General features: G+C 54.2%; 1 protein-coding gene across 4 annotated transcripts in view; it reads right to left on the reverse strand.

The window, feature by feature from the left end:
• LOC137435403 (RAB11-binding protein RELCH homolog) overlaps positions 1 to 14,107 on the reverse strand; it is a 228,606-nt gene that overhangs the window by 183,214 nt on the left and 31,285 nt on the right. For 2 of the 4 annotated variants that reach the window (XM_078784344.1, XM_068129168.2), the window contains exon 2: positions 1,389 to 1,478. In XM_078784344.1, the coding sequence (XP_078640470.1) occupies positions 1,389 to 1,478 (90 nt within the window). Of the gene's footprint in view, positions 1 to 1,388; positions 1,482 to 14,107 lie in introns of all 4 variants that reach the window. The other 2 variants (XM_068129167.2, XM_068129169.2) reach the window with 1 other exon arrangement.

A 14,107-nucleotide genomic window follows, 5' to 3' on the forward strand; every position in this document is an offset into this window, starting at 1 on the left:
CACACACACACACACACACACACACACACACACACACACACACACACACACACACACACACACACACACACACAATTATTTATCCAGCTCCAGAATGGAATTCACCAATCAATCAAATCATACTATAATTGGATAAGTGTCCCTCTGCAGGTATGTTTGGTTGACTCTATGGACTCCTGACATTCTGGACAAAATGAGTTGAAAACTGGTGTTTGTACTTGGCATGTGCATCGAGATGTTTATGGCTGTAAAGAAATTCAGTTCCGAGGGCTTAGGGTGGGGGGAGGACACAAATTTTGTTTAAACGTGTATCGTATAGCGCTACTGCTGGTGGGAGGGAGTAATACAAGTCATCGCAAAATAATGTGAAGGAATTATCCCATCCGTCCGGAAGGGTCATCGCTCGTGTCACAAAAAAAAAAAGAAAAAAAAGAACGTCTTGCCACTACATGGTTTGAGCCTAACTTAAAGCTTCACAAACTCATAATAGGCTGCTATACACGTGGATGCTTCAACAATTCAATCTCATGCTGCTCTCCACATGTTACTTCCCACTTGTGATCCACAAAATACTCAACTCATCAGTCTCATCAGTCTTGAATTTTGCAGTGGCAATTCAAAAATTTACCTAAAAAATGCTGAAAGCATTTTTGTCATCAGCACATGGACTTGCAATTAATTCTGATGTTTTATTTAGCAAATGTATACACAAAGAATTAAGTTAAGCACCCCTACACAACGAATTAAGGTAAGCACCCCCTAATATATATTCTTTGTGTATATGTATACATTGGCATATATTCTAAGGTATGTGAGATCAAATAATGATTGGTATGACATTAGCAATTATCCATTGATGAAATTGAGTGATCAAAGTGAAAAAAAGTGATTGCTTGAGTCAGTGATCCGATCACGTGGGTCCTACACACGTTATTGACGCAAAGATCGCTAGAGGTCTTCTCAGAACAATGACTGTACGTTAGAAAACATAAACGTCATCCACACTGTCCGTGATGGACCTATAGCTCCATACTTAAATTGAGGTGAAAATATGCCTAAAATTCCCAAAAAATTTCACCTTAAATTATTCAGAATAAAATATTGAAAACGGCATGATTGTTATGTTTTTATGTGACCATAATATCACTTCTCCAGAAAATATAGCAATATCATGGGTATATTACACTGTTTTGACGACAACAAACTTGTAATGTGCGAGGTTGTAAAAAAACGGGGGGGGGGGGGGGTGCTTAACTTAATTCTTTGTGTATATTTCATATAAACAATGTAGTATTTGTATGATATTGCAGACATCTTTGCAAAAGTAAATTGTTTGTTGCATGAATCGATCAAGCAAAACGGTGAATGCAAAGTTAAACTGCAGTTACCTGCTACTCGCTCGTCGCTCTCCCGAACGCCATCATCTGAGAATCTTGCAAAATCCAGAGAATCCAACGTGGTCAAACTGCCCGAGTGAACTACTTGTTCATGCAAGGAAAACATTTTTTCAATTAGAGGCCATCTTCATGTGATGTGTGCAAAAAGTTCTTAGAGATTCACTTCCCTCACAACCCAGCAGACAGTCGATGCAATTTAGCCGATTAGATCTACAGCAATACCTCATCAAGGAAAAACAACAACCTTATAAGCAGTGAATAAATAAACTTGATTAAATTCACTGTGTAAAAACACTACATGTTTGATGCAGTTTAATATGTTTTTTTTTTTAATTTGCAAGTTACAATCTTTGTACCTCAATTGGATTGAAAAAAAATAAATACAGAATATGAAAATAACAAGAAAATTATTTGCAATACAAGAAAAGGTGGGTGACTTGTAAAAACCTTCGTACATCTCTAATAACATAATGAATCAGAACCACAATGAGCCAAAACAAGCATCCCAATTAAGAAAAATATAATAATAATAAATAAATTAGAAAACAAATAGAGGGAAATAAAATAAATAAAGGCAATCTCATCCCATCTATATATATCTCTCTCTCTCTCTCTCTCTCTCTCTCTCTCTCTCTCTCTCTCTCTCTCTCTCTCTATATATATATATATATATATATATATATATATATATATACATATATATATATATATATATTGTAGCGGTTACCGCTGGATGCACACAATCGCCTTGCACCGGACAGAACACGGCCAGACGCGCCTCTCCCGGGCATGCCCGGACTCACTGTTCCCGGGCACGCCCGAACCTCCCGGGCACGCCCGGTCTCGTCTTTCCCGGGCATGCCCGCTCTCGCCTTTCCAGGGCTCGCCCAGAGCGTCCGGGCATGCCCGCTATCGCCTTTTCAGGGCTCGCCCAGAGCGTCCGGGCATGCCCGCTATCGCCTTTCCAGGGCTCGCCCAGAGCGTCCGGGCATGCCCGCTATCACCTTTCCAGGGCTCGCCCAGAGTGCCCGGGCACGCCCGCTATCGCCTTTCCAGTGCTCGTCCAGAGCGCCCAGCCTCGACTTGCCAGGCCGCAGCCAAACACGCCCGGGCAGGTCCAGACTCGCCTTTCCAAGGCTCGCCCTTGACACCCGGGCATGCCCGGTATAGCTTTTGCCGGGCAAACTTCCCGACATAAATGTGTATATATATTGCTGCCCGATAAACGGGCTTGTCAGAATACCTGAGCTGTTTTGTTTCAATAAAGCAACTCGGACGAATTCCGTCTTTGGTCGCGTCAATTCTTTCGACTCGCGTTGGAGCGCAGTTCCTTCATTGGTGACCTACGGACATGGATACGGCAGTGACGCTTAAACTGCCTACCTTCTGGGAGGCTCACGCGGCTGTTTGGTTCACTCAGGCGGACTCTCAGTTCGCCCTGCGAGGCATCACCGCGGACGACACCCGCTTCCACCATGTTGTGGCGGCGCTCGGTTCCGCCACCGCGGCCCGCGCCTTCAGCCTCCTCGAGCACCCGCCAGCTGCTGACAAATACGACGCGCTGAAGACACTCCTCCTCGACGCTTTCGCCCTCTCACCGGCAGCACGCGCACGGCGCCTGCTCGCTCTGCCCGAGCTCGGCGACACGCGCCCGTCCGAGCGCATGGACTATATGCTCTCGTTGCTCGGTGAGCACTCTCCGGATTTTCTGTTCCGCGAGCTGTTCCTTCGCCAGCTGCCTCACCCGGTACGCCTCGCCCTGGCTGGCACGTTGATCACGGATTCCCGCGCCCTCGCCAGGGAAGCCGATAAGATCTCCTCGGCGGGCCAGCACATCAGCGCGGTTACCTGGAGCCCGCTGCCGTCCGAGGCGACGCCCACGACGCCCGAGCGCCCTGCGCGGTTGGAGGCCGAACTGCCGGTGCAACTGGCGGCCGCCACGCCGCACCGCCCGCTTCCGACACGACGGCCTGACCGGGCATGGTGTTATTACCACGCCAGGTTCGGACACAAGGCTCGGACGTGCCGGCCCCCGTGCACTTTCGGCAGGTCGGGAAACGGCCGGGCCGGCGTTCATTCCCAGCCATGAGCGCCGGCCACTCGGGCAACTTGCTGTTTATTCGGGACAAAGCGTCTGGGCGGCGTTTCCTGTGTGACACCGGCGCCCAACTGAGCGTCATACCCGCCTCCGAGCAGGACAGGTGGGACACCGTTTGCGGCCCCTCTTTGGTCGCTGCTAATGGCTCGGCCATACGCACTTTCGGCCCATGCGTCGTCACCCTCTGCTTCGGCAGCCAGCGTTTTCAATGGACTTTTGTGACCGCCTGCGTCCCCATGGCTTTGCTGGGCGCCGACTTCCTCTGCGCGCACGGGCTGCTGGTCGACGTCAAACGTCGTCGCCTTGTCAATGCCGAGACCTTCAGCTCCCTGGCGTGCACGATGAGCAGCTCCGCGCCGACCGAACTGGCGTGCGCCCTCCCGGCAGTGAATGAGTTCGCTCGCCTGCTCGCGGAATTCCCGGCCCTCAGGCGGCCAACGTTTTCGGCCGTCGTGGTGCGGCACGGGATCGAGCACCACATACCCACTACGGGCCCGCCGGTCTACGCCAGGGCCCGCCGCCTCGACCCGGCCAAGCTCGCAGTGGCGAAGGCCGAGTTCGACGCGTTGGAGCACCTCGGCATCGTGCGGCGCTCCGATAGCGCGTGGGCCTCGCCACTGCACATCGTGCCAAAGCCGGGGGGTGGATGGCGCCCGTGTGGCGACTACCGCCGTCTCAACGACGCTACCACCCCCGACAGGTACCCGATCCCGCATATTCAGGACTTTTCCGCCCGTTTGGCGGGACGGGTCATCTTTTCGAAAATTGACCTGATACGGGGCTACCACCAGGTACCTGTCCGGGCGGCCGACGTCCCGAAGAGGGCCGTCATCACGCCGTTCGGCCTGTTCGAATTTTTGCGGATGCCGTTTGGCCTCAAGAACGCGGCCCAGGCGTTCCAGCGCTTGATGGACGGCATGCTGCGCGACCTGCCGTTTATTTTCGTCTATCTGGATGATATCCTCGTCGCCAGCACGTCCTGCGCCGAGCACCTCCTCCACCTCCGAACACTGTTCGGTCGCCTCAGCGAGCACGGCTTAATTGTCAACCCGGTCAAATGCCACTTCGGCGTGATGACTATTGACTTTTTGGGCCACCGCATCACCAAGACCGGGGCCGTGCCGCTGCCTACCAAGGTCGAGGCCATCACCACGTTCCCGCATCCCCGTTCCATCAAGGCCCTCCAAGAGTTCCTCGGCATGGTGAATTTTTATCACCTATTCGTGCCCTGCGCTGCTCAGCTCATGCGGCCCCTTTACGAGGCCCTCCGGGGCAAGCCGGCCAAGCATGACATTGTTTGGTCCGTGGCCATGGACGCGGCCTTTGCCAGCGCCAAACGGGCCCTCGCCGACGCAACGCTGCTGGCTCACCCGGTGCTCAACGCGCCCATCGCCCTCACTACGGACGCCTCCAACTACGCGGTGGGCGCCGTCCATGAGCAATGGGTGGATGGAGTTTGGCAGCCACTCGCTTTTTTCAGCCGGCAACTCCGGCCGAACGAGTTAAACTACATCACGATCGACCGCGAGCTGCTCGGGCTATTCCTGGCCGTTCGCCATTTCCGACACCTCCTGGAGGGCCGCCCGTTCACGGCATTCGTCGACCACAAGCCGTTGGTCTACGCAATGGCTAAGGTCACGGAGCCGTGGTCGGCCCGCCAGCAGCGCCACCTCTCCGCCGTGTCGGAGTTCACCACGGACATCCGGCACGTCGCCGGCAAAGACAACACCGTGGCCGACTGTCTATCTCGGGCCGGCGCGAACGCGGTCCACCTCGGCGTGGACTTCGCGCTCATGGGGGCCGACCAGACCACCGACGCCTCGGTGCAGGCACTCCGTGCGGCGGACACGGGCCTCCGCCTGGCCGACATTCCCTTCGCGGGCACCGTCCTGCTCTGCGACGTCTCCCAGGGCCAGCCTCGCCCCATCGTGCCCGTTTCCTGGCAGCGCCGCATCTTCACCTCCATCCACGGCCTTTCTCACCCGGGCCGGAAAGCTTCTCAGAAGCTGGTGTCGGCGCATTTTGTCTGGCACGGCCTTCGACGAAACATCCGCGACTGGGCCAATGCCTGCACGGCCTGCCAGCGGGTCAAGGTCCATCGCCACACCCAGGCCCCGCTGGCACCTTTCGCCGTGCCTGAACGGCGTTTCGACCACGTCCACGTGGACCTGGTGGGTCCCCTGCCCCCCTCGCGGGGGTTCACCCACCTGCTCACCATGGTGGACAGGACCACCAGGTGGCCGGAGGCCGTGCCCCTCGCCTCCACCACCACCGCCGATGTGGCGCAGGCGTTCTTCGCCACCTGGGTCGCGCGCTTCGGCGCACCAGCGGACATCTCGTCCGACCGCGGCCCACAGTTCACGTCTGAGCTTTGGGGCGCGGTCGCCCGTTCGTTGGGGGTCACGCTGCACCGCACCACGGCCTACCACCCCCAAGCCAACGGGTTGTGCGAGCGGTTTCACCGCTCCATGAAGGCCGCACTCATGGCCGGCCTTCAGGACGATGGTTGGGCCGACCGGCTGCCGTGGGTCCTTTTGGGCCTTCGCACGGCCCCCAAGGAAGACCTCCAGGCGTCCGCCGCCGAGCTCGTCTACGGCCAGCCGCTCCGCATCCCGGGCGAATTCGTGCCCGACGCTACCAGTCCCTGGTCTGCCGCTCGCCAGCGCTCGGACCTCCAGGAGGCCGCCCGACGATTTGCCCCCGTGCCGACGTCCCGCCACGGTGGCCCCCAGTCCTACGTCCCCCCGGCGCTTCGCACAGCGGAGTACGTCTTTGTGCGTCATGACGCGCACCGGGGGCCACTCCGGCCACCGTACGACGGGCCCTTCCGGGTCCTGCGACGGGGCGACAAGTCTTTCATCGTCGACTTCGGCGGCCGGCCGGACCGGATTTCTGTGGACCGCCTCAAACCGGCGCACATGGACGTCGACCGACCACCACGGTTGGCCCTTCCTCCGCGGCGAGGCCGCCCCCCGTCCACAGTTCCCCCCGCTCGACCACCCACCACCACGTCGGACCCCTCCCCACGACCCTCCAGGGGTCGCTTCGGCCGGGTCATCCGGACCCCCCTTAAATTGACCCTGCCGGTGCAGGTCGATTCTGGAGGGGCGTGTGTAGCGGTTACCGCTGGATGCACACAATCGCCTTGCACCGGCCAGAACACGGCCAGACGCGCCTCTCCCGGGCATGCCCGGACTCACTGTTCCCGGGCACGCCCGAACCTCCCGGGCACGCCCGGTCTCGTCTTTCCCGGGCATGCCCGCTATCGCCTTTTCAGGGCTCGCCCAGAGCGTCCGGGCATGCCCGCTATCGCCTTTCCAGGGCTCGCCCAGAGCGTCCGGGCATGCCCGCTATCGCCTTTCCAGGGCTCGCCAAGAGCGCCCGGGCACGCCCGCTATCGCCTTTCCAGTGCTCGTCCAGAGCGCCCGGGCACGCCCAGCCTCGACTTGCCAGGCCGCAGCCAAACACGCCCGGGCAGGTCCAGACTCGCCTTTCCAAGGCTCGCCCTTGACACCCGGTATAGCTTTTGCCGGGCAAACTTCCCGACATAAATGTGTATATATATTGCTGCCTGATAAACGGGCTTGTCAGAATACCTGAGCTGTTTTGTTTCAATAAAGCAACTCGGACGAATTCCGTCTTTGGTCGCGTCAATTCTTTCGACTCGCGTTGGAGCGCAGTTCCTTCAATATATATATATATATATATATATATATATATATACATATATATATATATATATACATATATATATATTGTTACTGATCGCGGTTTAGATGTTACTTTGCCGAGCGAAGGCTCCGCGACCGAACAGTTGTTCCCCGACTCACCCGATTCACCCAGAACTTTGGCCGTATCGCACCGCAGCTGCCCAATCTGGAAAACTCTAAAACGACGAAATGCAAAGAGGAAAAGGAATAAAACGAGAAGACGGACAGAAGAGTAATTGGATTTATTGTACACACAAGCAAAAAGAAAGCAGTCACGTTTATTTACAACACATAAGACGCAGGTGACACAGTGCAAATACTAGCTTATACAGACTTAATTAACCCAGGGACAGAACAAACAAAACAAACTCACGTACACAAGAAGGGTGGAAAGGCAGGAGGTGGATGGCTGGAGGGAGAGGAAGGTCAAAGGGGGTCCTGCAGCACGATCGGCGCGTTTAGCAGCCGCCGTTCCTTCACGGCCTTGCTCAAAACCGCCGTCCAGGCCCCAAGTGGCTGTTGGGTGTTGTTGCTGCTGTGGCCTCCGCTGCTTTCCCAGGACTTGTCTGACTTGTCTGGTCCAAACCCTCAACTCTTTCTTGGTCCACTCACTCCTCACCACCGACTCCTCACCGCAACCAACGCAACCACTGACCACTCACCACCGACTTCTCACCGCAACCAACGCAACCACTGACCACCGACTCCACTGACTGACTCTCTCACGCCACTTGCGCGCGCGCCTTTATAGCGCCTCCGGCGATCAAGCCGCCGGCCTTCAGGACACGCCCATCGGTGTGCTCACCTCGGCCCTGGTTGGTCATGCGACCCTCTGGCTCCGCCCTTGATGACGACGGGCGGGCACGCCCCTCTTCCCTGACCCGAGCACATGTTCAATGGTGGTTTTGGAGGGGAGGTAATTGGCAATCGAGGCTTGGCAATGACGAGAGGGGATGTAATTGGCAATCGAGGCTTGGCAATGACGAAAGGGGATGTGAAAGGAAATGGAGATTTTGGGGATGGGAATGAAAGGGGATCTATTCTCTTTCACTGGTGCAATGGAGTACTTCAATTAATGGGAGACACAGCCTTACTCTAAAACACAGAATAAGAGATAACTATCAAACAGGGGTATTCTATTATTTGGCTGACGTGTATGCTTGTGGACTAATTATGGGATGCCCTTTCACCTTTACACAGCTCCGGAGGCAGGGGGCGCAGCATAAACAATAATAATAATTCACACAATCAAAAAAAAATATACAGTCCTCATATCCGCAACACTGCACCCTCCTCCTCTTAGGCACGTCCCGGGCCTACAACCTTTATTTTTAGTGTGACACGTAGGTGTAGTTAACCTAAAACCTAAAATGGTTAACCCCCCTTGGCAAGGGGAGCGCCGACATCCCGTTTCCGTAACAATTGGTGTCTGGGGGTGAGATTTGGACCCGAACCCCAAAAAAAAAAAAAAAAAAAAATCCAAAAATTGTCAAAATTACGAGCGGCCGAAATTTTATTATAAAACCTAAATTTAAATCGTGCCATGGATGATCAAGGTGATCGGATGCCGGTAGGGGAGCTAGAAGAGGGGGTAGAGTCGACCCAGGATCCCAGGGAGGAATTGAGAGAATTGGAGGAGGAAAGCAATACGCATTGGCTAGCAGGGGTTTCAGGCGCACGAGATGGCGGCTCTTCGCACGAGGTTGCAGCAGCACCAAATGGCGCCTCGCACATGGTGGCGACGAGAGTCGAGCCCGCGGTGCCAATGGAATGGGACCGTTTAATGGGACAGTTGTTGACATTTTTGACCCAGTGGGATGAAGAAAACAAAATGTATGCCCAGGGGCTCATATCCACCAGGGAAATTAACAACATGGGTGTTCAAATGACTAAGGAACTAAAAGAAATGAATGCAGGGTCAAAAAGGGAGGAATCCAGGTGTGATATGGAAAAGATGTGGACGAATTTGGCAGTAGGGGAGAACCTTGGGAGCAGATCGGGCGAGAAGGTCCCAAGGGTGCGCGACGGAGTAACGCGGGTCGAGGAGCGCAGGTTGAGCGAGTCGGAGCAAGGCACAGGTAACTGGACCGGGGTAGAGATCGTGACCCGGGGTATGGAAAAGCCGGCGACCGCTGAGGTAGATGAGGGAATTTTAATAAAGCCAGCGGTCGTCGAGGTGAATAAAGAAAAAGCAGCAGTGGAAATTGGGATTGGAGAGACGGATTTGAAGAGCAACAGTTGGAGGAAAAGATGGAAAATGTGCAAAGTCCGTGCTCACATCATGATGCTGTGCTTAACCCAAATGAACGTTTGCAGGTGTTGGAGCGAAGAAGAAGAAGCGCCCAGGTGAGTCGTGCTGTGTATTGTGCGGGGAGATTTTGCAGGAGGATGTTTGGCGCAGAAAGAATTTCCACGCGCTTGGGATCGAGAAAGCATCCGGGCGTTGGTGAAGGGTCCCCTGTGAGTGGTGCGAGTGGAAATGGCGTGCTTGTGAGGAAAGAGTGTGCGTCGAGAGTAAGTGTGTGACAGAGTATGGGAATGATACCGGGTGCGGAAGCGAATGCACGTCGGAGGGAATGTGCGAAACCGAGGGTACTGAGTGTGACACGGAGAGTGAGTTGGTGCTGGCGCGGGTGCGAGAGGGCACATCGGAGCACGAGTGTGAAACCGAGTGCGAGCGAGAATGCATGTCGGAGTGTACGGAGTGTGACACGGAGAGTGAGTTGGTGGTGGCGCGGGTGCGGGAGGGCACATCGGAGCGCGTGATGGTGAGTGTTACAGAGGATGTAACCGGAGAGTGTGCGCAAGAGTTGGCGCGAGAGTGTGCGGTGATGATTGGGTGTGCGGAGGAGTGCACGCCCGTGGTGGTTACGGAGTACGTAACGGGGGAGAGTGCATGCGAGAAGTGTGCAGACAGCGAGTGGTGTGTAACAGAGGAGTGCATGATAACAGAGTGTGCTGTCGAGGGGAGAATGAATGTGGCACAAAGAGTGAGAGCGATACGGAGTGTATGTGCGAGGGTGAGAGTGACCCGGAGAGTAAGGTGGTGGTGGAACGTGTGCGAGTGTACACCTGAGTTAGTGGTGGCGCGTGTGCGGGAGGGCGCACCGAAGCGCGTGATCGGGTGTGCAAAAGAGTGCAAACCCATGGTTGTCACAGAGGATGTGACCGAGGAGTGGGCGTGAGGTGTGTTAAGGAAGTGTGCGAACGACGAGTGTGCGCAAGAAGGTGCGCAAGAGGTGTGGTGTGTTACAACGAGTGCGGTGGAGGAATGGACGGAGTGTGTGGGATTGCAGGGGAGGCGCCGAGACGCCGGGTTTTGCAAGTGTGAAAAGGGTCACGTATGCGTGCGAGCCTGCAAGTGAAGCATCGACGTGGACCGGGGCAGCGTTTAGGGCCACGGATAGCCGACGCGAGCACTCGGTGCGCGGTGCGCTTTGGTGGATGCGAGGCTCGGCACGGATCGGTGCTGCGTCGCTTCTCTTCGGAGCGTCGTGCACGATTCGGGCCTGGCCCAGCCCTGCACGGTCGCGTCCGCGCTCCGCTAAGCGGAGCGGGCGGCCCGGTGCGAGGGAAGGTAAGAAGGGTCAGGACGGCGACCCCTTGTGGTTGCGGCGTTCCGGCCGGACGAGATTGCGCCATCGGGCCGGAGACCGCAAGGTTCCGCGCCGAGATGGTGCGTGGAATCTCGGCCCGAGCAAACCGCCTCCCCTGCACCGAATGCCGGACGGACTCAACCTGCAGGCGACCAAACCACCCGCGTTCATTGCTCGGCTTTGCGAAGCCGAGTTTTAATGATGTCATGACGTACCGAGAGGCTCAGATATAGCGGACTGTGATGATAGTGTTTTGATCCGAAATTGGGATTGTGAATAGGATTGGCAGTAATGATTGGCAAATTTGTTTGGCAGATTGGCAAATTTTGGATTGGCAAGAATTGGAATTTGATGGGCAAAATTGATAATGGGAGACGCCCGAGGTGGAGGGATGGCAAATCCACCATCCCTCACATACCCCGGGCACATGAGCACTCGTTATGGGGTTTTTGGCAGTGTAAGCTCGCCGAGGGAGGGTTTGGATATTGTATAGGGATCTAGAAAAATGACCATAGGTAACGGTAGAGGTAAGTAGCGACATTGTACAGGTAGTCGGGGACGTCGAGAGGTTAGAATGGTTGTTAATGATATGGTATGTGCTTAGTTTAAAGGGAAGACAGGGAGCACCAAGTTAGAAGGAAACCAGGTAGATCAGATGATGCAGTGTGTTTGTGGTTTATTGAATGAGGAATTTGTATGGAAGTTCTTGCTGGTGAGCATGTTGAAATGAGGAATTGAGGGGCAATGCTCGGGGAAGATGTGTGTATGAGTGTGGGAGAATTTGGGTGCCTGAGGCAATGGTTTGGAGAGTTGGAAGTGTATGGTGAAAAGTGCGATTGTGGGTTGTATTGAGCGTGAAAGTGATGCAGCAGTGTATGAGTGAATAATTGTGATTGTGCTTTGTATTGAATGAATGAAGAAGCCTGGGAGGAAGGAGGGTGCAGGTGGCACCAGGTGTGTGGGCACAGGTGTGCAAATCCAGGTGAGAATGGTTGTGTGGAATAGGTGGTATGGAATACATGGAGTATGGAATGGGTGGTGTGGAGTGAGTATGGTGGAAACTGTAGAGTGGAGTGGTTGGTGCGAAGGGAGTGTATGGGGAGGATGGACCCCGATCACGAATACCCGGGGAGGGTAGTTTAAGAGTTAGGTAGAGGGTATAGGTAAATTGTGGTGGATATTGCCATCTGTGGTGCGTGTGGAAGAATGGTGTTTGGATGGGTGCATTAGTGATGTGAAAATGGCTGGGCGTGTGGCCTGTTAGTGTGTGTAGTTGAATGGGCACTCCGCCACTGTGAGGATGTTGGCCAGGTGAGGCCACAGGTGGGCTCTGGGAGCCAGTAGAGTTGTTCAGTGGGGCCCGAGGATCCGGAGGACGGACCCGGGTAGCCCAGTGCCAGAGAGGGCACCGAGAGGGGAGAGCGCCAGAGGGCCTTCCCCCAGGTAGATAGGTTAGGGTAAGGAGCAGGTAAGCTCAGAGGCAACTGCAGTGGCGGAGGTGTGCAGGTGAGTAGACCTGCTGGGAGAGCCACACGACTCAGTCCTGAAATTGTGCAAAGGCACAGGGAGTTGAACCGGGGGAGTGAGACCCCATATTGATGAGCACCACAGTTTGGTCAATGGGAGTATGGTTCTTAGAACCGCATAGAGTAAATTGGCCAATGGTTTGGCAGGGAAAGACCCCGGGTAGTGTAAAGTGTGTTAATGTTATTTAGGAAGTAGTTAGGATTGAAATCTCCTCGCACCATCTGCATCCACTCACCTGAGGTGACGTAACTCCACACCATGCCATGTTTTAATTATTTTTCTGTGCAAATGTTTTGGATTGTGAGACGCATCATGACGTGGGTGTGACATTGTGCTTAATGTTCCATCTCTTCCTCCTTAAGAGGGATTGATGAGGAATTTGGGTGATGGCAAATTTGGTTAGAGGGATTGGTACGAATTTGAATTAGGGGAGAGATGGGGGAAGACGTGACGCTAGAGACGGATTGTAAATTGTTGTAAATATGGGGTAAGGGGTGAGGGTAGAGTAGGTGATAGGGGGGGGGGGGGGGGGAGTGACGTACGGTAGGGACGAGCTTTCTCACTTCGCTCTTCGTGCGCACCTCGTTCTGCATTGCCTTGTTTGATGTGTACCCTTGCGCCCTTGCCCTCGCTAACGCTGCCATCTCTGTCTTCCTTCCCCGACCCATGGATCGTGCTCTCTGGGCACTGAGGGGGAGCGTGCGGGACGCCGCGTCTGTGTGCCCGGATCCCCGCAACCAGCTGCTTGCATCGATGCACCACTTTATGGACCACCGTTTTGCGGCCAAGCACCACAATATGGACCATGGTACTGTGGCCGAGCACCACTCATGGACCCCAAGTTTTGGGGCCTGGCCCCTCTGCTGGGACCGGCCATTGCGGCCAAAAGCCTTGCTTGCGGACCTCGGTGAGGTGGCACCAAGCCATACAGGTGAACCACCCATAGTCGGCCCCTGTTGGCCATAAATAAAAAGATGTACGCGTTGTGTGCCTTTTTATCATTGCAAATAGGCAGCAAGCCACAAGAACGACAACACCAAGAAAGACAACATCAAGAACATCGGCCAGCAGAGGGAGCAGAGAAGAACAAGATCATCAGTGTGTTGTTTTTATTGTGATGAAATGTGTGCAATGAGCACTGGATGGTGCTTTGGTGTTTTTCTGGTGCCGATTGGTGCTTTTTGGTGCTCTTTATTGGTGCTGGTGCGTCGATGCAGTGCATGCTGTCTCCTCCCTCCCAAAGGAATTTCTTTTTGTTTCCCAAAAGAACAGGTCCTGGGTTAGTATTGTAAATACCAAATAGTGTAGTCTCTTGTAAATAAGCTCCCCACCGTAAATGTGGTTTGAAATTAATTCCGCAATTCGGTTAGTTTGTGGGTGTAAGTCTGTTAAACAGAATGCAACGTGGCAGGGGGACATATTTAATTCCCTGGTAAAACTGTCGCACTCAGGGTCAGTGTAATATCAGAGGGTTTTACATCTAAGTGCCACACTAAAAGTAAAGTTGTCAGGCCAGGGACGGCCCTGGGAAAGAGAAGGGTGCAGTGTTACAGATTTGGGAACCCCCCTTCACTTGTAAATATCCCCCTTTGTAATATAATCCCCTTTTATTAATTATTAAATATCGCACCCTAGGCCATCGCAAGACGCAGCCAATCTTAGAATCATCTTGCTAATTATTTCCTATTCTATGTTTAATTAAGGCTCTGTATCCACTAGATTGACACCACGTTGCATTAACAAATAAGGATAGCTCCCCTTCAATGATTCCATACCCCA

Source organism: Myxine glutinosa, chromosome 9 (assembly GCF_964187855.1).
Source record: "Myxine glutinosa chromosome 9, kmMyxGlut1.1, whole genome shotgun sequence".
NCBI lineage: Eukaryota > Metazoa > Chordata > Myxini > Myxiniformes > Myxinidae > Myxine > Myxine glutinosa.